Source organism: Scyliorhinus canicula, chromosome 15, assembly GCF_902713615.1.
Source record: "Scyliorhinus canicula chromosome 15, sScyCan1.1, whole genome shotgun sequence".
NCBI classification, from domain to species: Eukaryota; Metazoa; Chordata; class Chondrichthyes; order Carcharhiniformes; family Scyliorhinidae; genus Scyliorhinus; species Scyliorhinus canicula.
This window is the reverse complement of record NC_052160.1, coordinates 43,029,528-43,057,349: the sequence shown is the minus strand read 5'-3', so window position 1 is coordinate 43,057,349 and position 27,822 is coordinate 43,029,528. Positions and strand designations below refer to the sequence as shown.

Genomic DNA, 27,822 nt, shown 5'->3' with positions numbered 1-27,822 from the left:
CCCTGAACGCAGAAAAGGCCTTTGACAGAGTTAAGTGGAAATACCTCATTGAAGTACTAGAGCGGTTTGGGCTGGGAACAGGGTTCACCTCATTGGGTGAAATTCCTGTACAATGCTCCCATGGTGAGGGTATGGACCAACACCACCAGCTCTGAATACTTACAGCTGCACAGAGGCACAAGATAGGAAAGCCCGCTGTCCCCACTCCTATTCGCCCTGGCAATTGAGCCGTTGGCGATCACCCTAAGAGTGGCGAGAAACTGGAAGGGAATCCGTAGAGGAGACAGAGAGCACAGAATCTCACTCTTATGCGGATGACCTGCTCCTCTACATCTCGGACCCACAAAACGGCATGGAAGGGGTCATGACGCTCCTGAGAGAGTTTGGAGCCTTTTCAGGCTACAAGCTCAACCCGAGCAAGAGTGGAGTCTTCCCTGTGAACCCGAAAGGGGAAGCAGCAGAGCAGGCGGGACTACCGTTCAAACAGGTTAAAAGCAGATTCTGCTATCTGGGGATCCAGATTGTCCACGACTGGACACGGATACAAAAGTGGAGCCGATCTACATCCCCAAGGCCTTCTTTAACTCGGTCGACAAAATGATTATGGAGTTTGGGGGAAGATGCACCCAAGGATCCCCAAAAAAGGCCCTACAAAGAAAAAGAAACGTGGGGGGCCTGACCCTTCCAAACCTATAATACTACCACTGGGCACCCACTGCAGAAAGAGTGAGGGGATGGGTGAAAGAACTGGAAGTGGAATGGGTATGATGGAGGAGAGCTCCTGCACAGGGATGACCATCCGGGCCTCGCCATGACAGCACTCCCATCCGCGCCAGCCAAACACTCAACAAGCCCAGTGGTGGTAGCCACACTCCGAACCTGGAATCAAATATGACAGTATTTTAGCTACACTGAAATGCCCATTCTGGACCCATCTGCGGAAACCACAGGTTCACACCAGCCATGCTAGACGCCACCTTGAGGAGGTGGAGACAGGACAGGATAGCTGACTATGAGGGACTTCTACACAGAGGACAGGATAGCGACCTTAGAGGAACTGACAGGAAAACTACAATTACTCAACGGGAACGAGCTGCGAGAACCTACATATAAAGAACTTCCTCTGCAAGGAGACGACAACATACCCACAGACCTCGAGACGCACAATGTCAGAGGAACTACAGGACATGAGCACCCTGGGAGGGGGGAACTTCAGGGACCTGTATGAATGACTATTAGAAAGGGCACGTTCCCCACTGGACGAAACACGGGGAAAATGGGAAGAAGAATTGGGGATAGAAATCAGGTGGGGACTCTGTAGCAAAGCATTGAGCAGGGTCAACTCCGCCTCCATTTGTGCAAGGCCAAGACTGATGCAATTGCAAGTGGAGCATAGAGCACACCTAACAAGAACCCGAATGAGCAGGTTCTTCCTGAAGGTGGAAGACAAGTGTGACGGTGCAGGGAGGCCTGGCCAATCACACCCACATGTTCTGGGCATGTCCCAGACTTGTCGAGTTCTGGGCAGCCTTCTTTGAAGCAATGTCCAAGGTTGTGGAGGTAAGGGTGGAGTAAAGCACGAAAGTGGCAGCCTTCGGGGTATCGGACCTGCCAGAACTATTTATGGGAAGGGGGCTGACGCTTTTGCCTTTACTTCCTAATTGCCCAACAAAGAATCCTGCTCAGCTGGCGATCAGCAGCGCTACCCAGAGCTGCAGACTGGCTGGCAGAGCTGTCGGAATTTCTCCACCTGGAGAAAATCAAATTGGCCATCCGTGGTCAGAAGAAGGCTTCCACAAAACGTGGAGGCCATTCACCAATTTGTTCCAGAATCTTTTTGAAGCCAACAGCCAATAGAGCAAGGGTAGGAGGGGGGCCACACAGGAGTCAACAAGACACCAAGGAACAGGTATAGGAGGGGAAGAGGAGGGAGGCGGGGGGAAGCCAAGGAAAGAGGAGTGTGGGTGGGTGGGAACAGCCGGAATAAACAATAGGAGGCCAAAAGAAGGCCACAAAAACAGGGTCCCCGCCAGGGACGAAGGGCCCCAGGGCAAAATGGGGGTCGGCCAAGGCAGAACCACCCGGAATGGGGAGGGACAACAAACCCCCCCAAAGGCGGAAAAGTCCATACCATTCGGCAACCGGCAGACCACAAAACCAGCCACGGAACCTACAGCCTGATCGGAGCAGGCACAAGCAAATAAACAAAATAGAACAGGTCCCCAAATAAACAGCTAAAGCATGGGGGGGGAGCCAATCGATAGAGGGGAATGGGGAGGGGGGAGGTAGAGCTATACATGTGTAAATAGATGACAATCACCTTTTGTAAAAAATGTATTCCAATAAAATGTCTTAAAATAACAGAAAGGGGGGCTTAGGAGGTGGGGTTATGGGGGGGCTAATTCCAATGTTGAGCTATTGTAAATTGTGCAGCACGGTAGCATAGTGGTTAGCACAAATGCTTCACAGCTCCAGGGTCGCAGGTTCGATTCCCGGCTGGGTCACTGTCTGTGCGGAGTTTGCACGTTCTCCCCGTGTGTGCGTGGGTTTCCTCCGGGTGCTCCGGTTTCCTCCCACAGTCCAAAGATGTGCAGGTTAGGTGGATTGGCCATGCTAAATTGCCCTTAGTGTCCAAAATTGCCGAGTGTTGGTTGAGTGGGGTTACTGGGTTATGGGGATAGGGTGGTGTGGGCTTGGGTCGGGTGCTCTTTCCAAGAGCCGGTGCAGACTTGATGGGCCGAATGGCCTCCTTCTGCACTGTAAATTCTATGTAAATACTTTGTTTATTGTGTAGTGTATCAAATGAAAAACTTCAATAAAAACTTTTTAAAAAAAGTTTCTATATACCTCTGCATTAAACATATTCAAACATTCTGCTTCCACTGCCTTTTGAGGGAGAGAGTTCCAAAGACTCACGACCCTCTGACTGAAAGAATAGAACCAGGTGCCTTGCCTTGCCTAAAAGGGGCTGGTTTAGCACAGTGGGCTAAACAGCTGGCTTGTAATGCAGAACAATGCCAGCAGCGCAGGTTCAATTCCTGTACCAGCCTCCCCAAACAGGTGCCGGAATGCAGTGACTAGGAGCTTTTCACAGTAACTTCATTGAAGCCTACTTGTGATGATAAGCGACTATTAATATTATTTTCCAGTGCTGTTTGAAAAAAAGGCAGAACAATACTATTAAAATTTCAAGTTAAGAAAAGTTATCATTACTTACATGCCTATCATCTTCACTGACTGTCCCTCAATTTAAGGATGTCATCTACTCAGAATCGCAAGTTTCTACCATGGTCTTCAGGTCAAATTTCAATCCACATGTCTTTGGGAACATGGGCAGGATGTGCTATGAGATAGTAGGATCGGGGCTGCAGGATATTCTTCCTATTTCCTTCCCCACTGCTGCCCTGCCTTTTCATTAAAATATTGTGACTCAAAACGTGATGCAGTTTGGGGGACAAGTTGTTGCCACCCTGAACAACAGGTAGCAAGTTCCTCCCACACTTCAAGGAAAGCTTCAGAGTGCATTTAAGCATTTTCATTGTGGGCAGCATGGTAGAATGGTGGTTAGCATCAATGCTTCACAGCTCCAGGGTCCCAGGTTCGATTCCCGGCTGGGGCACTGTCTGTGCGGAGTCTGCACGTCCTCCCCGTGTGTGCATGGGTTTCCTCCGGGTGCTCCGGTTTCCTCCCACAGTCCAAAGATGTGCGGGTTAGGTGGATTGACCAGGCTAAATTGCCCTTAGTGTCCTAAAAAATAATGTTAATGGGGGTTGTTGGGTTACTGGTATAGGGTGGATATGTGGGCTTGAGTAGGGTGATCATTGCTCGGCACAACATTGAGGGCCGAAGGGCCTGTTCTGTGCTGTACTGTTCTAAAAAAAAAAAATTGTCTTCTCGCGAGGAGGGGTTTGCCTAAATGCTTGTGAAACTGGCTTCAAGATGACAATACTGTTTGTTCGATGCTCCTGCCATTGAATCTGGAGATGAGGCAGATACATTACTGATGAAAAAACTATGGAAGCAATTGGTTGACAACAAGGACTTTCGCAAGTCAACAAAAGTCTTAGTGTATAGAGAAGTTGCTGTCAACACACTCCTGTACTGCATTGGGACATTGACAGAATATCAGCAACACAAGAGCGCCAGAGGAATTCCAGCAACATACATATACAAATAACGTGAGTTGCAAGACACTGTGATGTAGACTATTCCCGAATGAAGCAGAGGTAGAGCTAGCTAGGCAGATACATAAGAGATGTGGTGTGGGGGCAGCCACAGGCTCCTCAAAAGTGGAGTGTGAGCAGACAGAGACACTGCTCATGAGAAGCAGATTACAGGAAAAGGACGTAGAGAGAGCGACAAAGACAATCAGAAACTCCTTGGCAGAACAGTTCTAACAGACAAGACAAATCTCTTAAAAAATCAGACCATAAGTAGGAATGGCCAGATATACCCTAATCTTTAGTCATTTTAACACATAGACAAGGCATTGTGGAGCGAGTCTTCAAATTTAAAAAAGTAATTTTAAGTTCACTCAGGGTAATGGTCCTCGATCAGAACTGAGAAGCTGATTTCTCAGCTTCTTGTTGGCAGCACAGTACACAGTCTTACTAAACGAAGGAGGTCACCTGACTTGAAAAGTTGAAAGTCTTCTGACATGAAAAGAAAGGCTGAAGAAATCAAATGTGCATCTCAGATATGAAGTTAATGACTCTGAAGACTAGTAAATTTGGAGTTTAAAGACCCACATCAGCACACATTTCTCAAGAGATTGCACATTGAATCAAAATTGATTGAACTTAGTGTGCACTATCATCAGGTTTACCAACCTCAGGTTCACAAGCCTGCATTTATTCATTCTGAGGACGTTGTGATAAAACGTGCCATTGGACTGATTAAATAAGGATCTGTGCATTTAGATGAGTGAATAACCCATCAGAATTTGTGTGAAGATCCATGAATTTAATTAGATTGTGCTTTAAATAAATGTGTTGCTAAATGGTAGTCATTCAAGAACCTAGAAAGTGGTTGTTGGCTATTAAAACAGTTCAGCTTTATCTCTTATGGTAGAATTATGCTATTGCTCAAGATGCTTTTATGTTTGTTTATTCATTCTTCCCTCTTCTTGTCCCCAAATCTTTCTTCCATTTTTCAGTCATTTACAACATGAGAACCGATCTTATTTTCCTTTAAGGTTTTCCATTGTTGGTGTGTTACTGGATTAGAAGCTTCTTGCCTACACTCCAAGCTCTAAAACCACCTTGAATTTGCAGTTATTCGCCATCCTCAGCCTACAATATCTGAATTCAGCCATCATGTCTCCGAAACATCACCACTTGGCTTTGCACAAACATCCAGTTCTTGTTGAGAAAGTCCAAGGCCAAGGTAGCATTTTGAACTTGGACAGAAGTAGAATTCAAGTCCCAAGGGAAGAAGCATATGTGGGGGAGGTTTTCAGGTTTTTGGATGTTAAATACTTGATGTTTGTTTCCGAATTACTTGCAATCAGTCAAGGTAGCGAAAGGTCTCCATGGAAGAACTTGGCTGCCTCCTCCAAGTCCAAAGTGCCTTATTTGCTATGAACATCTATGAATTTTACTACCTTGAACTGGGACTGTAATTCCACAAAACAAGAGAAGTTTCAGCAAGGATCCTGCAGTATCAGCATTTCAACTGTTCGGTTTCTGTTTTTTTCCTCGAGTTACCAATCCAGACTAAGGGTTTATTCTTGTGAAAGACAGATTTTAGTTTGTAAATAATGTTTGACGGTGTATATTATCAAAAGGCTTTTTAGAAAACTACATCATAAGTTTCCCCTTCTGAATTTGGGTTGTCCTTACCTGATATGCGTACACATTGCTGGAATTCGGTATATTTTTACAATCCCTGTAGAGACTGATAACTTGGAACAAGAAATTTGAATTCTCAATGACTAAATTAAAGGTATCGCAAAACAAGATCTCAGGTTTTAAGACTTTTGCTGTAACAAACCAACTAAAAGCAACATCAACCAGACATTCCCAAGTTTGCAAGTAACACTCTAAACTACAGATGTATTAACGTGACAAATAACCACATGTCATACACATTACAACAAGCTCTCCACGGGATTACACAGATCATCCGTACACAGATATATCTCCCCCATTGTAAGTAGTGGCATATTTTCCAAACCCCCTCAGTTTTGATGTGATCCAATTCTCTATTAATAACCTCACAGCAAATTTGAGATAGGATGTATGAAAAGGGTTAATTTATTTGCATACTATCAAACACGAGAGGAGGGTGGCAACATGTCCTCCTTTTCATTCATAGGTACAGGGCAAAGGCCACAGACAAAATAAGAGCTCTTGATTCACATGAGTCCAGAATCAAAATGCAATAATGTATACTTTCACAGAGTCCGCAGGCTAAAGACTGATGCTGGATCATTCACTTTTCCAGAAGAGATGACTTCCATGATGGGATAAGCCTGTAGAGATGAATTAGTCTTGGAGCCACTGGTACAGAAGCTCAGACGTTCCAGTAGAAACAGTGCATGTGGAGAGCCAGGTACTCAAACCTGGACAGAGCCCATTATCTGAGCTGCTACTTACTAGATGGAAAATGGCAGCCTGCGCTGTCAGCCCCTCTAGGCAATATTATATATTATACGCTCCAACAGCTTGGGAAGGGGAGGTCATGTGACACCCACCTCTCCATTTTGTCTTGGACAAAGGATGTATATTCCTTCGTCTGGATTATTGAGATTGGTGATGTTGGCCAGAACTGGCCTCAGAATCTAAATGCCTGAATGTTCCTTTTGTTTGAGTCATGACCAGTTGTGGCTTCAATAATTTTTAAACCTTTGTCCAGTTTTTACTTTTTTAAGACAAATTAGCCATAATGATATACATATATTTCATTTAAAACAGAGTGAAATCTCAGTTCCACTGACATTACAATTTGATTAAATGACTTTTTTGAGGTAACATTTATTTCTGTAGATCACCCCTAATTCTCAAAGGTAATCAAACACAGAATATTTAGCTATGTTAAAATGTCTAGTATTCAACCCTGGCCAGGTACCCTATGTGAATGCCTATTCTGAAACTTTTGAAAATTGAAACCAAACACTGTGCTCACAGATGAATTAGATTTTATGGACAACAACTCACCAGATTTTGCATGTTCCAGATCTCTGTCCATGTGTATTTGATGTGGGGAAGTTCCAAGGTTAAAAGGGCCAGGTGAAAGCCTTCCTTGAGTCTGTAACAATTTGAAATTATATGCCATGGCAGTCTGACGAGCCACAAGCCTTGGGTCTAATGCAAATCTGTTCTGGTATCCTGACCAGGTAACCTAAACAGAGTTAGAACAAAAATAAGTGAACCAGTTCTTTTTGCCCATTTAAAATGCACCTTTGTCAAGGACTCAGACTTATTAGAAAAGGTCTGCTGTATTACAATTGTAAAATTACTTAAGCATATCAATAATCACAAGTAATCTTACAGCCACTTTGCGAAAATAAGCATTGCAAAATATGAAACATCCTCAATATGATCATATTTTGCTTTTGTTGGGGGATGGGGTGAAGAGAAATTATTTTTTAAAAGTACATCAGAATATTTGCATTTTCAGAAAGAAACAAGAAAGCATTTGTAAACATTTACTGTTGAATCTGTAAAATTCTCTCAAGGTCTTCAGTAGCTATTTTTGAGATTATAATTGACATTTTCATCATATCCTTCAGCGCAATGAGTCTGATTTCATTTTTTGTATTAAACGCAAACATGAACAAATCTAGTAATGAAATTCTACTGAACCTTTTTTATTCACCTACTTCATAGCTTTTAGGCTGAATTTCAATTTCTGTGCTATATGAGAAAATTACAATACAAAGCTGGCTGCAGTGGCTTGCTGTTCAAAATTAGAATGACAAGCGCCAGTGCACGTTAATAGAATATTAAAGAGAGCGCAAGTGCCAAGCTGCTAAAAACTTAATTGTGTTATACTACTTTGTGATTATAATGGAATGATAAAACAAAATGACTGATTATTTAAATGGTACAGGTGCAGTTGGTGTAGACATCATTTATCAACCATACAGCTACTGAACTCCTGAAATCATACTGCAGTTAAATTTAATCCCAGGTTTTCCATTTTATTTTAATGTAGACTGCTGGGGCGGGGGGAGATAAAATAAATTGGCACTGTCAACATGATTGCATGTCGAGATGCAGTGATTCAATGAGACTGCTTACAAATCATGTCACCAGAATTGTTAAGGGTGAGGAAACTGGCTCAACGTGGGCTTTCAGTGTGTACAGTTGCGACAAGAAAGTAATTTACAATTTATCATATGGTTTTCAGGGTTACTGATGCATTCCTGCATCTACCCACAGTAGATTTTCCCCAAATTAACCACAAATCTTGCTCACCACCCAATGCAGTTTAAATCTCAATGCCAATCCTATTTGTTTACTCATAAGGCAACAGCAGGTATCAACTGCATAACCCAGTCCATTTTTTCCAAAAGTAGAAATGAAAATGCACCAGGTGAAACCATCAAGTCATGGAATCTGTTTGAATATGATATAAATGGATAACTAACATTGAGAATTCAGGGTCGCTAGGAAACGGGCTGGCTGTTAAATGCTGAAATATTAATGCACCTGATAAGGCACATTGAGTTTTCGTGGATGGCTGAGCAAAGTCTATAGAGGTACAAACAGGATGACTCTATGTGATTTGCTTTAGTAATGCACTGTTCACAGTGAATGAAAGGCATTTGAATAGAATACTATGACAGGGACGGCAAGATGGCCATTTCATTTTTTAACATCAGCATGAAGACAGGTAGCAGACATGACAATGAACAAAAGAATGCCTGAAGTGCTCTTAAATAGGTGATTGCTGCCCTTCATGATAGCCAGGATGTGTCAAAATGTAACCAAATTGTCACAAAGGGACAATGCTTGCACATTAGTGACTGCAATCTGTTACATTTGATTCAAGTAAAGATTTTATTTTATTAAAAAATATATATATTTATTAAAGATGTTCCATTTTACAGTTAATTTTATAACCCACATTACCTGCAGCAGATGTTACAGAAAAACAACATAACAAAAAGAAAAGGGAAACAAATACGAAACAAACCCCAAAAACCAGCCCCCCTTACTTCCCAAGCCCTTCACACCCCCCCCCCCCCCCAAACAACTGATGGTGACTAATCCTTAAAATAGGTAATGAATGGCTGCCACATCCGGTAGAACCCCTCAACCGACCCCCTAACAGTGTACTTGACTTTCACCAGGTACAAGAATTCCATTAGGTCATCCAACCACACCAAGGCGCTCAGCAAAGGAGGAGACCTCCACCCAAGCAGAACTGACCTCCGAGCAATCAGTGAGGCGAAAGCAAGAACTACTACTTTCACTCCCGTCTGCAGCCACGGTGAGTCTGACACCCCAAAAATGGCCACCAGAGGTCAAGACTTCAGATCAATATTCAGAATCACAAACATGGTGCTAAAGAAGGAGACCCAGAAGCTTACCAGTTTGGGACAAGACCGGAATATGTGTGTGTGGTTGGTTGGATCTGCAGAACACCGCTCGCACCTATCGTCTACCTCCGGAAAGAAGCCATTCATCTTAGGTTTGGTCAGGTGCGCCCTAAGCGGCACCATAAACTGGATTAAACCAAGCCGCGCACATGCAGACGTGGAGTTCATCCTACGAAAGGCCCACTCCACACTTCATCATCCACAATAGGCCCCAAGTCCCTCTCCCACTTAGCCTTCACCTCATCTCATCCACCGAGTCCAAATCCTCAGACAGAACTCGCCCATAAATAATGGAAGTGCTACCCTCCTCCGACCCTGCCAACGAAAGGATCCACTCCATCAGAGACGTCAGCGGTACCATGAGGAATGTCGGGGTGGCACCCATTACAAAATTCCTTATCTGGAGGTACCTGAACAAGTTCGACCCTGCAAGCCCAAACTTTGCTGACAATTCTTCAAGCTAGCAAACCGTCCCGTCCACGAACAAATCCCTGAATCTCTCAAGCCCCCTTCCCTCCCCTCACCTTAAATGTGGGCCTCGACAGCTCAAATAGATGATTGGCAGAAATAGAGGCCATCCTTAATACAGATCTAAGCTTAAAGTGCTGCCTGAATTGTCTACATACCCTTAGAGTGGACACCACTGTTTCGAGGAGTATCTGGTTGGAGAAAACGAAAGCGAGGCCATCACCAGCGCATCGAGACTAGATCCCCACCTGTATCTGTCCCCATATGGAACCCGGTCACTCCACCACCCCAACACCTTCTCAGCATTGGCTGCCCAATAATAGAAAAGCAAATTCGGCAATGCTAGGCCCCTCCCCTGACTATCCGTCCTTTGAAGAACTGCCCTGCGGATCCTCGGGGTCTTGCCCGCCCACATAAAGGATGAAATCAATCTATTCACACTCACAAAAAAAGATTTAGGGAGAAAAACAGGAAGACATTGAAAAAGAAACAAAAACCTTGGGAGAATATTCATTTTAATAGACTGGACTCTACCTGTCAAGGCCAGGGAAACGTTATCATACTTTTACAAATTGACCTTCATCTTACACACCAAATATGCATAGTTCAATTTAAGGAGCCGGGCCCAATTGTGGGCCACCCGGACACCTAGATACCTGAACCTAGAGCTGGCCAGGCGAAAAGGCAGCAAAGATGGCTCCCCTCCCTGTGGGATTAACTGGAAAGTACTTGCTCTTTTCTAAATTCAATTTGTATCTCGGGACCAGAGCTCCTCAGTATCTCCATTATTTCACTAATAGTGGTGGCCAGTCCATAACATAAAGCAGCAAATCATCAGCATACAGGGACATCCTATGTTCCAACCCTCCCCTCTTTATCCCATTCCACTAACCTGAAGCCCTCAAAGCAATAGCTTAAGGGTTCAATCGCCAACACAAATAGAAAGGGGGACGTCAGACACCCATGTCTTGTCCTCCTACTCAATTGGAAGTTCCCGAGCTCACGACGTTGGTACAAACACTAACTGAGAGGGCCTTATATGATAACCGTACCTACAAAATAAATTTTGGCCCTAGACCAAACCTTCCCAGAACTTCAAAAGGATACCTCCACTCCACCCTATCTAAAGCCTTCTCAGCATCTAATGATACAATCACCTCCGGGCTAAGCCCCAATTGACAGGGAAAGAACAACACCCAACAGCCTCCGAAAGTTCGCTGACAATTGCCGGCCCTTAATAAAGCCTGCCTGATCCTCTGCAATCACCTCAGGAGACAGGACTACAACCTTGATCAGCCATGGATCAGCATGATCTTATTGAATGGCGGAGCAGGCTCGAGGGGCCAGGTGGCCTACTCCTGTTCCTTGTTCTTATGTTCTTACCATCAATACCTTAGCCAGTGAAATAGGTCGGCATGACCCACACTCATGGGATCCTTATCCTTCTTCAACAGAAGGGAAAAGAAGCCTCTGAGAGTGAGGCAGGCAGGGATCCCCACGTCAAAAAATCATTAAACGTATCTATCAGCAATGGGACCAATTTAACTTCTCGTAGAATTCCACAGGAAACAGCTTTGCTTGTTTGCAGCGCCCAATACCTGTCAAAACCTCCTCAGTGCCTAACGGGGCCTCCAACACTTCCCGTTTATTATCCCCCACCACCTGAAATTCCATCCCATCTAAAAACGTCAACATGTTCAACCCCACCACCGAGGGCTCTGATGTATAAAGACTCTTGAAAAAAGCCTCAACAGTAGATTTAACTTTATCTGGAGTGGAAACTAAGCTACCACTCGAGTCTCTAACCTGGATAATCTCCCAGGAGGCTGCCTGCAAGCTTAGCTGCTGAGCTAACAGACCGCTGGCCTTCTCCCCATACTCATAAAAGATCCCCCGGAACATCAAAGCTGGGTCACCGTCTTTCCTGTAGACAACAGATCGAACTGCATCTGTAGCTTATTTCTGCTCGCCAGGAGCTCTGGGTTAGGGTCACAAGAATATCTACAGCCCACCTCCAAAATATCACCCACCAACCTCTGCCATTCTACCCTTACCTCCCTATCCATATGCACCTTATACAAAATGATCTCTCCCCTAATAACCATCTTTAAGGCTTCCCAAAGTATGGAGGGTGAAACAGACTCATTCCTAGTAAATTCTACATACTCACCAACAGCCTTAAACGTGTGCCCACAGAACCCCATACACACCAATAACCCTACATCAACCTGCACGGTAGATGCACGACTCCAAAACCAAATCCACCAAATGAGAGACATGATCCGAGATGACAGTAGCCGAATACTCTGCCCTCCTCACCTAAGGCAGAGGAGGCCTACCCACCAGAAAAAAGTACATCGTGGAATACACATTGTGGACTGGAGAAAAGAATGGGAATTCCTTACCCCCTGGGTGTATTAACCTCCACGGATCTGCCCCCACCCATCATCAGTTCCATAAACGTTAACAGCGCCCATCCCCGACGGAGCCAATGACTGTGGCCTAGAACGATCCAACTTCAGATCAAGTATGCAATTTAAATCACCCCCAAAAATCAGTTGGTATGTATCCAAATCCGGAATGGAAGCCAACAGCTTCCTAATAAATGCTGCATCATCCCAGTTCAGGGTATATACATTAATTAATACCACCAACGTACCTGCCAAAGACCTGGTGAGCATAATGTACCTACCGTAAGGGTCCACCACTACCTTGTCCGCCGAAAAAAAACCTGTTTATTGATTAGAAGTGTACATGTTTGTTACAAACCAAAGAACAATGCCTCCTCCTGACTTCCACTGACAGCAATGTGCTGAGCAGTCGCACATCAGGTGCTCCTCCAGAATACAGTAAAATAGGCACTTTTGGATGTATTTAGCCCCAAAATACAGACTCATCCTGCCCTTAAACAGAAAAGGAAGAGAAAAAGTGCAACATGCCAGCACGTGATAGCTCAAGTGGCCGCAGGGAAGCCAGAAGTGGTGAAAAAGGGAAGGAGCAGCGAGCAAGCGAATTGGCTGACCACAAGGCAGAGATGCCCGGACAACGAGCTACCTCCCCTCCTGGAGAGAGATGGCAGACATTCCAAGGAATTGACCGTGATGAAGGGAGAAATAAAAGTGGAGATCTAGGTGGCGATCGAGGTGGCAGTGACGGAGGTACTCACTGGAATGGAATAGAAGCTGGAGGCCCAGTGGAAGAAGATCCTGGAGCTCTAAAAGGCATCTACTGCCAGAGCGACAAGTTGGTAGCTTTGGAAGTTGAGATAAAAAGGTTGGTGGTGAGCCAAGGGAGCCTGAAGACTAATGTCGAGGATCAGGAAAACTGTTTTCGGAGCAAAGAAATTTGAACAGTGGGCCTACCAGAGGGGATTGAGGGCAGAGACCTGACTGACTATGTGGCCCAGATACTGGGCAACTTCATTGGAAGGGACAGCTTCCTCAATCCACTGGAGATCGACAAAGCACACAAGTCACTCCGGCACAGAATATAGGTGCACCAAGATATTAGGGCAGACCTGGCAAAGCGCCAGGCCGAGTTTAACCAAGTGAAATTGGTCCTGTACAAGAACGGAATAAAATTCGGGATGTTATTCCCAGCCAGGGTCTGGGCGACATTCCAAAACAAAGAACATTATTTCACCATCCTGTCAGAGAAAAATGTGTTCGTGCGGGCAAATGGCCCAGGCAAAAGGCAGACAAAGCACGGATGAGGAAGACATAGGGAGAGAAAGGAGAAAGAAAAATGAACAATTTTCACGCAGGACAGTACTGCCCCGCTTTGAGCAAGAGCACTAGCTCACAGGAAGGAAGGGGCAAGGGCAGTGGCGCAGGAAAGGGTGACAAGGAGGCAGAGGGTACAGCAATTGATCGGGCATAAGGAGGGGGAAAGATCAGCCCCAGAGAGGGGCCACCATACTAGCAGGGAAAGCTAGCAGCAGGAAGTGTGTAAGAAAGTTGGGCCGCGGCGCATCCACCAGTGGGGAGGGAGGCTGGTTGGGGGGGGAAACTACAGGGATAGGGATGGGGAACGTAGGGGGGTGAATAGAGAGGGAATGCACGGGGGCGACGGTGGAGCATGGAAAGGGGGACAGAGGGCAGCAGAGGGACCACGGGGAGAACATAATGTTAATGAAGGGAAGGGTCTTAGACTGGCTTCGGGGTAGGTTCAGGTTGATGGAACAAGAAGGGACCGTAAGCAGCCACTTTGAAGGACTCTTAAACAAAGGGAAACCCCAGAATGCAGTGGCTCATCCACGTGGTGTTCACTTATTTGGTGGCTATATTGAGTGGTCCCTGGACAAAGGGAAAGCCCAGTCTGCAGAGGTCCAGCCTCCTGGTGAGAACGGCGACCGTGGCCATTTTGGATGGCTCCCTAACAAAGGGAAATCCTGGAGTGCAGGGACACATCCACCGGGTAAATATGGTTGATCCTGCGGGGGGGGGGGGGGGGGGGGGGGGGGGGGGGGGGGGGGGGGGGGGGGGGGCACAGAACGCCCCCCCCCCCATCAGGATTATCACCTGGAATGTTAGCAGACATAATAGCCCAGTGCAAGGATCCAGAGTCTTTGCCCATCTGAGAAGCGTGAAAGTAAACATAGTCTTCCTCCAAGAGTCGCATCTGAAGTAGAAGGACCAACTGCGGGCAAGGGAGGGTTGGGTGGGACAGACGTACCATTCCTACTATGGGACAAGAGCTCGGGGGGGTAGCTATACTGACAAGTAAGAGGACGGTGTTCACGGCGACAAAGACGGTTACAGACCCGGGGGACAGTATGACATGGTCAGCGGTGTCCTAGACAGGGCACGGGTGGTACTGATGAACGTTAACGCACCCAACTGGGTAGACATGGATTTTATGAAGAAAACCATGGCGGAATTCCCCGACATAGATACACACAGACTGATCATGGCCGGGAGGACTTTAACTGCGTACAGGACCCATTGACCGATCGATCAAACAACAGAACGGGGATAATGACAGGCATGGCTAGGGAACTGGGAACGTTCATGGAGAAGATGGGGTCAGTGGACCCATGGCGGTTCCTGCACGCAGATGAGAGAGCATTGTCATTCTTCTCACCAGTACACAACGTCCACACCCGACTTCTTTGTCGTGGGGAAATCGGGAAATAGTCAGGAGGGAACAATCCGCGATTGGAATCTCCGACCACGCTCCACGTTACGAACCTCTTGGCCGACAAGGCCTTCTTCCAGAAAACGTCACAGGCGAGGCCATAGACAAGTACGTTATGAACAACCGGAGCAGGAAGTCTCACCTTCCATGTGGTGGTTAGGGGAGAAATTGTAGCCTACAGGCAAGCAGGGAAAAGAGGGAGGCTAGGCGGCAACTGATAGACTCCAACTTGGAGGTCGACAGAAGATACTTAGAGACCCCCATCGTAGAGCTTCTGGCGGAGAGGAAAAAGCTACAAATGGACTTTAACCTGCTATCCACCAAAGGCAGTGCACCAACCCCGCCAAACATCATCAGCTGAGAAAGCAGGCAGCCATGAGAGAAATAGCTCAGGTAAAGGACAACAAAGATGAACTGGTAGCGGAACTAAAAAAGGTCAACAAAGCATTTGAGGCCTTCCACTGGGAACTGTACACCTCTGAGCCCCCTGAAGGAGACTTGGAGATGAAACGGTTCCTCAATGGACAGGACATGCCAGTTCTGAGGGGCAACAGACGGGTGGGAGCTAGAAGTACCAACAGAACTGGGAGGGGTAATGGAGAGCATCAACTCCATGCAGGCAGAGAAGGCACCGGGACCTGACGGGTTCCCAGCTGACTTCTGCAAAATATTTGCACATTTCCGCACTTAAGGGAGGTGTCCACAGATTCGGTGGCGAGGGGCACCCTGCCTACAACACGAACAGGCCAATATCGCTGATACTCAAAAAAGACAAAGACCGGATGGAATGTGGATCATGCAGACCCATTTCACTGCGCAATGTGGACGTGAAAATGCTTGCAGAAGTTCAGGCCAGGAGACTGGAGAACTGCGTACCAGAGGTGGTTGCTGAGGACCAGACAGGCTTTGTCAAGGGTAGGCAGCTGACTGCGAACATCAGACAGCTGCTGAATGTGATACTGAGCCTATCTGAGGAAAGAACACCAGAGATTATAGTTTCCCTGGACGTAGAAAAGGCCTTCAACAAAGTTGAATGGTACTGGAATGATTTGGGCTAGGGGCAGGGAACGTCTGTACAATGCCCCAAGGCGAGCGTTCGGACCAACACCACCAGCTCTGAATAGTTGCAGAGGCACCAGGCAGGGATGCCTGCTGTCCCCGCTGCTGTTCGCCCTGGCAATTGAGCCACTGCCTATCGCCCTACGAGACGCGAGAGGTTGGAAGGGTATCCGAAGAGGAGACAGAGCACAGAGTCTCACTCTATGCGGATGATCTGCTTGTCTACATCTCAGACCCGCAAACAGCATGAAAGACACCATGAAGCAAATGGAGGAGTTTTTGGGGCCTTCTCGGACTGCAAACTCAACCTGGGCAAGTGAGGTTTTCTTGGAGAACCTGAACGGGGGTGGGCACAGCTGGGAGGTCCCATAAAATTGCCTGAAACAAATTCTACCTTGCTACCTGTGGATCCAGACAGCCCACGACTGGACACGGAACCAACAAGTGGAATCTGACCAGTCTGGCAGAGGAAGTTAAAAAGGATCTGGCGGGAAGGGTGCAGACCATCAAGATGAATGTACTGCCAAGGTTCGTCTTCCTGTTTCGATCCATCCCATACCGATCTTCATACTCAAGGCCTTTTTCCAAAAAATAGACAAAATGATTATGGTGTTTGTGCGTGTGTGTGTGTGGGGGTGGAGGGAATCCAAGAATCCCTCAGACAACACTGCAATAGAGAAGAAGTATGGAAGGCCCGGCCCTCCCGAATTTGCAATACTACCACTAGGCAGCCACGGCCGAGGGAGTGAGGGGATGAGTAAGGGAAACGAACATGGAATGGTTGAGGATGGAGGAGTCCTCCTGCATGGGAACGACTCTCCGAGCCCTTGCCAGGGCAGCACTTTCATCCATGCCAGCAAAACACTTAACCAGGTCAGTAGTAATAGCAACACTGAGAACTTGAACCAGATGAGTCAACGGTTTAACAAAAGTGCCCACCATGGCCTCCATCTGTGGCAACCACAGGTTTCCATCAGCCATTAAGAGCCATTAACACCACCTTTAAGAGGTGGAAACAGGACCCGGGGGGGAGCGGTTAAGGACTTTTACAAGGGGGACAGGCCTGTGACATTAGAAGAGCTGACGGAGAAACTGGAACTATCAAACAGTCAGAAACTCCGGCATTTACAAGTCAAAAACTTTCTCCCCAAGGAGACGACGAGGTACCCTAGAGCCTGGAGAGGCACAATGCTGGAGGAGCTACTGGACACGGCCAGTATGGAAAAAGGGAACTGCGGGGACATGTACGGACGACTTTTAGAAAGGACGCGCTCACCACTGGACGAAACAAGGGAGAAACGGGAGGAAGAATTAGGGACGGAAGTAAGATGGGGAGTCTGGAGAGAAGCACTGAACATGGCCAACTCTACCTTCTCCTGCGCAAGGCTAAGCCTCGTGCAGCTTAAAGTGGTACACAAAGCACACCTGACAAGAATCTGAATGAGCATCTCTGCTCGGCCTTTTGGCTAAGATGAGCGTGAGATCAGGTGCAATGCCTGGATCTGGTATGTCTCTCTTGTGGCGACCATGAATTGGATTCAATTTGAATTGGTTTTTGGAGCAGGCAAGGAGCTGGATTAGGGGTTTGCCCTTCTCCACACTCTTGAGCTCTGGCTTTGTAACTCTGATAAAGTAATTTTAAAAACAGAACCCGAATGAGCAGGTTCTTTCTGGAGATGGGGGACAAATGTGAACGATGCTGGGGAGGCCCGGCCAACCACGCCCAACATTCTGGGACTGCCCAGACATGTCGGGTTCTGGACGTCCAAGGTGGACGTCGAGGTGACGTCCAAGATTGTGAGGGTGAGGGTGGAGCCGTGCCCAAAAGTGGCAGTCTTCGGGGTATCGGACCAGCCAGAACTTGATATGCAGAAGAGGGCGGATGCCTTTGCATTTGCGTCCCTAATCGCCCGCCAGAGAATCCTGCTCAGCTGGCGATCAGCAGCACCACCCACAGCTGCAGACAGGCTAGAATTTCTCCATCTGGAGAAGATCAAGTACGCCATCCGAGGGTCAGAAGGTGACTTCCACAAAGCACGGGGGCTATTCATTAGCCTGTTCCAAGACCTGCTCGATGCCAACATCGGATAGAACCGGAGGGGGGGGGGGGGTGGAATGCATGGGAACAACCAGGGCCATTGAAAGCAGACAGGAACGAGGGCAGGGAGTGAAACAGGGGGAGAGACCCAATGAAACACCAAAGGGGAGCACAGGGAGAGACGGACACAGGGACCAGAGGGCCCCATACAAAGCTGTAAGGGTAAAACAAACCATCTGCAGTGAAGGGAAGGGCCGAGTATAGGACTCGGAGTCAGTAGAATACGGGAGAGGGGGACAATAGGAGGTGGTGTGGGGGTGCTGAAAAGGAATAAAGTGTAAATAGTAAATAATAATTTACATCTCTTGTACAATTTCAAAATGCAAACTTTAATTTAAAAAATATTTTTAAAAGTTTTTTAAAAAAGAACAAAACCCCCTCCTTACCAACCCCAGCCCCAAACAAAACAAAAGTGCTGGCTCATTGAACCATGAAAAACAGGTCCAACAGGCTGCAGCCCCTCCCCCCAGCTGACTCCCATTCTCTAGCTAAACAAATTGTTGAAAGCTTTAGCTACAAGTGTTCTTGTAATATAAATCAGGACATCCGACAAGAATATTACATGGTACCAGATTTGGATGGTATTAAACGCTGAGAAAAAAACTATTACATCATCGAATGAAGCCTGCCACAAGGTCCACAGAGATTTAAAGATTTTGCAGACTGCAATGAACTACATGGAGTCGTTGCAACCAACAATGAGTCTCAGAATTCATGGTAATGTGGACAGCAATTGGCGTGTGTTTAAACAACAATTTAATCTGTTTCTTACTGCAGTAAATTGAGGAGAATCATCAGATTTGCAGAAGGTAGCGATGCTCCTAACAGCAGAAGGTCCTGAAGCAATTAATACATTTTAAAGTTGCAAACAATGAAGATAGCAGAAATTTTAAGTTGAAGATTTGATGTATAACACCCCCAGAAAGACTGGAATTTATGACTGCTATGTGTTTAGATCACGTTTACAAAGACAGGAGAGATCATTTCATCACTTATTTAAAGTTAAAAGCTAAAACTTGTAATTTTTATGCGGTAGGATCGTTCATGATTCGGGACCAGATTGTGTTTGGTGTGAATGAAAATAAGCTGAGGGAACGGTTGCTGAGGGAATCGGAGCTGTCCTTGGAACAAACAGTTAATGTTTGTCAGGCTCACCAGCTAGCAGCACAGCATTCTAAAATGTTTCTCAGTATTGGTGGCATCTTCTTGGAGGAAAGCCCTTTGTGAGTGGGCGCACGGTTGGTGCCCTTTTTCCAGAAAGGTGGGAAATTTTCGCAAAAAAGACGGGAAAGTTCCTGCAGCTCCTTGCACACCAACAAACAGGTTAAAGATCAGGACAAAGTATTTCTGTTTAAAAGATGTGGTCAAAGGCAGAAATCACAGCAGGGTACAGCGTTTGTCAAGTGTTGTTCCAGGTGCAAAGGAAAAAAAATCACTTTGCTCAGAATTGTTACTCAAAATTCAACCCCAGATCAGTGAGCGCAATGGAAGGCACAGGGCGGGATTCTCCATTGCCCAAACCTGAAATCGGGAATGGCGACTTGGTGGAGAATGGCTCCCAATGCCGAAATCGCGGCAAGCGCCAGTTTGAGACCGGATCACGATGCTCAGCCTCCAGTCACAACCTGTCATTAGCTGTCCGACCCGCACTGGTCCGTCTCCAATGGGCCAAGTTCCAGACGGCACGGGCCACGTGTGGTCTCAGCGGTCGTGAGCCTGGAGTGGAGGCTGCGTAGAGAGAGTGGGCGCACAAAAAGTGTCCAACACTGCCACACTCGGCCGAGATCTGTGCCACTGGCCGGGGGGCTTCTGCCAAGGCTGGGGTGGGGGGGGGGGGAGGGGTGGGAAGAGTGATAGGGGTGGCCAGGAGGTGGGCTCGGGGTGGACGGGTAAGTGGCCCAGCACAGCTGGCTGCATTGTTTACTGCGCGATTGGTAGATGTGTAGAGGGGATGTAAGCGTACGCAGGGCAGCAGCTTGTCAGCCCTGCTCATGTACAGCACAGACCCGGCGATTCTCCAACCATTTTTCGAGCGTTCATCGGGTGTTTCATGCGACACTAGTGCTAGCCCCTCACCGGTGGCGGAATTGGTGCGGGTCTCGCGCTGATTTTCCCGTTGTGAAAGACCTTGGATCCTCCGTTGGTGTCGACTCAGGAGCGGAGGATCCAACCCACAGTCTTCAATGATGAAACATCATTTTTTGTTGGAATAATAACAGAGAAGAATAATTTTTTGGAGGTATCAAAAAATTCTCCAGCACTTAAATAAATACAAACTGATACTCCATTTAAAATAAATACGGTTGAAGAGGACAAATGGCTGCTACCACTTGAAGTGAACGGTACAGTTGAAGTTAGACACTGGTGCCAAAGCCAATTTAATCAGCATGACTGATTTAAAAAATCTGAAAATTTGGCAGATTAGAAGAAATCACAAAATATCTCTGAAAGATTATAATGGTTCAAGCATTAAATGCTATAGTGCTTGCGACCTGAGTGTGGCACTGAAGAACACAGTTTATTCCATTCCATTGTTTCCAAGGCCTTGGATTGATAATTAGGTGATCAATCCTGTGAAGAATTAGGTCTAGTGCAGTTGATGTACAACATCCACATAGGATTGGAGTAGTACTCCAACGATTTTGAGCAAATTGACTACAATTTCAGTGATGTGTTCACAGGTTTTGGTTCACTACCATTCACCTACAAGATACAACTCCAAGAGGAAGAAAAACCTGTGATATAGCCACCAAGAAGAGTGTCTGCACCTCTTCTGAATTGCCTCAAAAAAGAGTTGGACAGAATGACAAAATTAAAAGTAATCAGAAAAATAGAAGAATCTACCGATTGGGTAAATTCCATGGTATGTGTAAAGAGAAAGAATGGCGATATTCGCACATGTATGGATCCCAAAGATCTTAACGAGAATATCAAAAGAGAACACTACCAAATACGAAAGCATGGGAAAATCATGTCTGAGGTGGCTGGTGCACAATTGTTTACGAAACTTGACACATCTCAAGGTTTCTGGCAGCTAAAGCTAGAGGAACAAAGTCCAAAATACTGCACTTTTAATACGCCATTTGAACGGTATTGCTTTCGGAGAATGCCATTTGACATCATTTCGACATCAGAAATTTTGCACCGTGCCATGGAGCACATAATCGAAAGCATTGAAGGTGGACGTGGATGATATCATCATTTAGGGTTCAACCATTAACGAGCACAATACGAGGTTGCTTAAAGTTCTAACGAGCATCAGGAGAAATGGGTTGAAGATCAACAAGCAAACGTGCCAATTTGGAGTAACTGTAGGTGTCAAACTCTCATCACATGACATTGAACCTGACAAGGACAAAATCCATGCAATTCTCAACATGCCAAAACCACACAACAAGAAAGCCATCTTAAGACTGATGGGTATAAGCAACTTTATAGGGAAATTCATTCCAAACCTGTCAGCAAAAACAACACATCACGTGATCTCCTGCACAAGTCAATGGATTTCACTTGGACTGAGCAACATGAGCTCAATTTTGATATTCTCGTTAAGATCTTTGGGATCCATACATGTGCGAAAATCGCCATTCATTTTCTTTACACATACAATGTGTACAATACAGGGGCTGTTTAGCACAACGCTAAATTGCTGGCTTTGAAAGCAGACCAAGCAGGCCAGTAGCACGGTTCGATTCCCGTAACAGCCTCCCCGAACAGGCGCCAGAATGTGGCGACTAGGGGCTTTTCACAGTAACTTCATTTGAAGCCTACTCGTGACAATAAGTGATTTTCATTTTTCATTTCATTTCACAATGGAATTTACCCAATCGGCAGATTCTTCTATCTTTCTGATTACTTTTAATTTTGCCATGAGCAAGAGTGGAAGAAGCTGAAGACTTCACTAACCACCACACCAGTTCTCACATTTTTTGACCCATCTAAGCAGATGAAAGTGTCAACAGACACGTTGAAAGATGGCCTAGGGACAGTTATTCTGCAACTTGAGCATGACGATTGGAAACCAGTCGCATATGCATCACAATCCATGAGGACAACAGGGCAGAGGTACGCTCAAATCGAAAAAGAATGCCCGGGTTTAGTTGTAAGCTTGGAGAAATTACATGGCTACGTGTTGAGCTTCCAACTTTCACTGTTGAGACAGATCATCGTCCTTCGGTTAACATCATCAAGAAGAATCAATACCAAATGTCTCCGCGCATTCAGAGGTTGATGATGAAGTTACAAAGCTATGACTTCAATCTCATCTACATACCAGGCAAATTTTTGTTCATAGCTGATGCATCAACAAGAGCGCTGATACAAAATAAGAGTAGTAAAATTGCTGAAGATGTAGATCTGCATGTCAATCTTATTTCCACACTACTACCATTATTAGATACAAAACTACGTGAAATCCAAGAAGAGACCACGAAGGATCAAACGCTTCAAGAGATGATGAGTAACATCAACTCACACTGGCCCAGAGGTCAATGTATGGAGTTCAACAATATAAGATCTGAAAGCAGTGACATTAATGGAATGGTACTTCGTTTGAACACTATAGTTATACCTCAATCTCTTCGCAGGGATGTACTTGAGTGGATACATGAAGGACATCTCGGGATTGAGAAGTGTAAACGGAGAGCTCATGACTCTGTTTACTGGCCAGGTATAAACCAGGATATTGACAGGGATGGTCAGTTGTTGTGACACATGCCATATGCATTATTGCAAGCAAACAAGATAACCGACGCAGTTAACTGATTTACCTACGGCACCATGGCCGAAAATAGCTTTCACCTATGAGGGAAAGATTCTTTAATTATCATACACTATTTTTTGAACTATCCTGAAATGGCTCTCCTGTCAAGCATAACAGCAAGCAGTGTAATACTGCGTACAAAGTAAATTTTTGCTAGACACGGAATTCCACAAGTCATCGTGAGTGAAAATGGTCCTTGTTTTAGCTGTAAAATGTGGCAACATTTCACAGTCATGTATGATTTCAATCACGTCATGTCAGGTCCATTGTACCCTCAAACTAATGTCAAAGCCGGAAACAGTGTACATATTGTCAGGCAATTGTTGAAGAAGGCAACTGATAGCCAATCTGACCCATATCTCACACCTTAAGTTACAGAGCATCACCATTGTCACATGGGAGATCGCCAGCAGAGTTACTCATAAATAAAAGGTTGCATACCACACTTTCATACTTGGAAAAGGAGGAGAATGCAGTGATACTGCAGGAAATGCAAAACATTAAAGCAAAACAAAAGTAGTTCTACGATAGAATGTCTAGAACGTTGCCACCTCTGTGAGAATTGGTCGAGAAAAGCCATTGTCCTTGAAGAAGTAGCACCTCGTTCCTACAATATACAGACAGAGGACGGGTTGGGTTTAAGAAGAAATCGTTGCATGCTCTTAAATACCAAAGAAGACTTTCACACCAACGTGATGGATGCCAAATCTACGTCAGAATCAACGTCAGCTGCAGTGTCAGATAGTTCAGCAGTTCCTGAGCATGAGAATTTCATGGAGAACATTAAATCTACAAGTTCTGAGCAGCAAGGTCAAACTTTGAGAAGATCAACCAGTCAGAAGAAAACTTGATCGACACAATTTGTAGGTTTGGACTATTTGTACATACTATGCTTGCTGCTTTATATATATTATATATATATTTGTTAAACCAGTTTTAAAAATAAAAAATAAAAAAACAATACTGTGAGACTTACAGGCTAATGATATCACATGTAAATATACCGATGGTAATATATTAATTTATTCCTTCAATGGAAAGGGGATGTACTGATATCATGGTTGTGTTGTAATTCACCGACTGACCACTGGGAGTCTCATTAGTATATAAGCGAATGTTAGGGGCCTCACGGTAGCATGGTGGTTAGCATCAATGCTTCACAGCTCCAGGGTCCCAGGTTCGATTCCCGGCTGGATCACTGTCTGTGTGGAGTCTGCACGTCCTCCCTGTGTGTGCGTGGGTTTCCTCCGGGTGCTCCGGTTTCCTCCCACAGTCCAAAGATGTGCGGGTTAGGTAGATTGGCCATGCTAAATTGCCCGTAGTGTAAGGTTAATGGGGGGATTGTTGGGTTACGGGTATACAGGTTACGTGGGTTTAAGTAGGGTGATCATTGCTCGGCACAACATCGAGGGCCGAAGGGCCTGTTCTGTGCTGTACTGTTCTACGTTCTATGTTCTAGAGTCAGGGGATGGGTGACTGACTCAGGAGTTGAGAGCGAGTTTGCTTGTGCATGTTCGTACTGTTATTCATTTGTTGTTTGGTATATATTTGACCCACAGTTAATGTTAAGAAATCGTTCACAGCTTTAGCTGCAAGTGTTCTTATAATATAATTCAGGCCATCCGACAAGAACATTACACCAGCTACAAAAGTTAAACACCATTCAACACAAAGATTCCCACCAGGAGCCTTATATTTCCAAATATACTACCTTAAACAATACCACTCAGAAGTTACACCCCCGCCCCCACCATACAACTTATGCCAACACTTTCATCCCATCTCAAGAACAAAGAAATAACAACAAACACATACAAAGTACAAAATACCGCAAAACCCCTTCTCCTCAACAACACTAAAAGTCTCCATAGAGCCCATTTAACTTGATCCCAGTCCATACTTTGTAACAAAGGTCTCAGCCTCCTCCGAAGTGTCAAAGTAATAGTCCTTTGACTCGCAGGTAGCCCACAGCCTCGCTGGATATACCACTCCAAACTGTACTGTACAAAGCTGCTTTAGCCTTATTTAAGCCGTCTGCTCCAGCATCTTGATAGATTTTAATGAGGCTCCCTTCCCACCTTGAATCACGGTTCTCTTTGGCCCACTTCAGGATCTGCTCCTTCTCCTGGAAGCTATGGTATCTTACTATAATTGCCGATGAAGGCTGATTCGCCTGAGGCTTCTCCCGGAGTGTTTGATGTGCCCTGTCCAGCTCTGGAGAGGATGCCAGTCCAGCCTCCCCATCATCTTACTGGACATCTGTGAGAAGTATGCAGTTCGATTCGGACCCTCCACACCCTATGACACCTTCACAACTCTGAGGTTTTGTCTTCTCAACCGACTCTCCAAGTCATCCACCTCCACCATCATTGTTCTCTGCTACCAACGAGATCCCAGCCACCAGCAAGGCAATTTGGTCATTGTGCCTCGACAGAGCCGTCTTCACTCCTTTCAACACCTCACCCTGCTCCTTCACAGCTTCTGAAGTTCTCTTCAACTTTTCTTGGACAGGATCCAGTGCCTCCTTGATCGATTCCCAGAGGGTTTCAAACATCACTCTCTATTGCTTCTTGAAATGCTTGTGAAATTCCATAGCTGGCACTCAATTAACATATCTTCCGTGATCGGGGTGGCCGCAACCGCCAGAGCAACTGCCAGCATTTTCCCTGCGAAGACACCATGCAAAATGTCCACTTGCAGATTTAGTTCCAGCCTTTTTTGACAAACTTCAACAACAGGCTCCTTCGACTTTCATATGGGTAGAATTTGTCCAGCAGAAAACTCTAGGAACCAGGCAAAAAGGGCCAAAAAAACAAGTATCCTGGCGGGAGCTACTGAGTGCACAATCTCCCACATGCTGCAATCAGAAGTCAAGTCAAGATTTTAGACCAGTCACTGATTTGCAAGGTTAGTTTTAATTTGATTTTATAATACTGGAGCCAACAGTGAGGGAATAGAAAGCCATGCTGGATTTTCCCAAGGTAAATGGAGAAAAACCATTTCCACTGATCTGTCAACTGATGGTTAAAAGGAATAAATTTAAGAGCATCACAAAGAACTTTTTTGTACAGAGCATCACTCACACAGTAAACTTTGGAAACAAAAGTATGTACATGGTGACAATTCAACACAATGTTCATCTCTTACCCTTGCTCAGGCCCCACAGCCTTACACATTTTAAAGTATATACCCTATTCCCTTTTGGAAGTACAGTAACTATTGAATCCACCTCACTGCCCTTTCAGGCAGATGGTGAACACTGTTGATATGGGGATTGTGGCAGGGATCATTCAGCTGAAAGACCATTCTGTGAGCTCCTGTTCAAGCTGCAGGCTGATGAGACCCAAGATATTATAATTCACGGATCTACAGAGTGGATGAGAGTTAGAGAACTGGACAGTGGCCAAGGTAGTATCCATTTTAAAAAGGTAGTCAGAGACAATCCAGGTAGGCCAGTTAGTAGTCATCAGGCGGAAAACAGGGATCTAAAGATGACCCTAAGACAGTGTTTTACAAACTTATTTCCTGGGGCCCACTTTTAGAAACTGGCTAACCTTCAGGACCCACGCTGACTGGCCTTCGCAATACTCACCAACTGACCTTCAGGACAAGCGCCATGTTCACTTACTTTTTAATGCAAAAGTGGAGCGAGCCTGCTTTGTCCTCACAATCTCACTTGAATCCGGTTTAAAGGAGCAGAGGGCAATGCGCATATCAGGTGCAGACTTAAGAGTTTTTTTGTCCTCTCTTCATCTTTCCAACCTCACACACGTAGGTGAAGGGCAATAGCAACGAAATGTGTGTTTTACTCAGCACTGGATACTCTTGGGAGATGCTACACCAGAATGCTGACAGACTCGTGGGCTTATGGTGCATTTTTAATATGGTATTACAGGTAAGCTGCAGCAGCACAGTCTTTTAATTTGGAGTCAGATCTAAGTTAACAACTGACTCTAGAGTCTTGATCAGAAAAGGAATTTTTCACACACCACTTCTCTTTCAAATTCGGAATTGCCAGTACTTCCCTGCATGTAACACACATGGGCTTTGCCTCCTTATTTGCATTGTTACAATTTACAAAACTATACCTCAAGAAATCATTTTAAAACTTCTCTGCTCAGAGTTAAGTTTCTTTTTACAGGGCCGAGGTCCTGCAGCTTCAACACTACCGCTGCTCTGCCCTGCCCTGTACTCTCCTGTGCAGCTCTCTCCAGCAGATTCCGCAGTAAGATCCTCTCCAATAGGTAAACTGCCTATTTGAGTCTCTGGCCGTCTCTTACATAAAAAAAAACATTGATCTTCACAGTTCACTTGCCTTGTTTGCCAGCAGCTGCGAAATCTAAGCAACTCTGCTCCTTGCTTTGGCGCCAAAAGCATGTCCCTGAATGGTCCTTCACGTCAATTCTACGTGCGGGGCACGTGACCTACTCTCTGCTGCTGCTCTGGCCAGAAGACTCCACGCAGCCTCATCTGGATCTACGTTTATTTCCCATGTAAAAACCGGTAGTGGCTGTTTAGCTCTTCTCCGTGATCGGGAGCACCTTGGGAAGGGCGGGACCAATCGCTCTGCAACCCTCCCAACACCCACCCGCGAGTTGTGATTCTGACTTTGAAATTCCTGCTCCAGGACACTAAGTGAATTGGCCAGGCAATGTCCTGGTCAAATTTCCATATCGTAACGATTACAGTGACCAGGTAAAAAAGTAATTTATACATATTTACATTCTTTTTCCGAGTGGCAGCAGACAATGT

At 45.7% G+C, this 27,822-nt stretch overlaps 1 protein-coding gene across 11 annotated transcripts in view; it reads right to left on the bottom strand.

Moving 5' to 3' along the window:
- Positions 1 to 27,822, bottom strand: part of LOC119978927 (probable helicase with zinc finger domain) — a 607,351-nt gene that overhangs the window by 134,882 nt on the left and 444,647 nt on the right. For all 11 annotated transcript variants that reach the window (XM_038820871.1, XM_038820872.1, XM_038820862.1 and 8 more), the window contains one exon: positions 7,158 to 7,341. In XM_038820871.1, the coding sequence (XP_038676799.1) occupies positions 7,158 to 7,341 (184 nt within the window). The remainder of the gene's footprint in view (positions 1 to 7,157; positions 7,342 to 27,822) is intronic.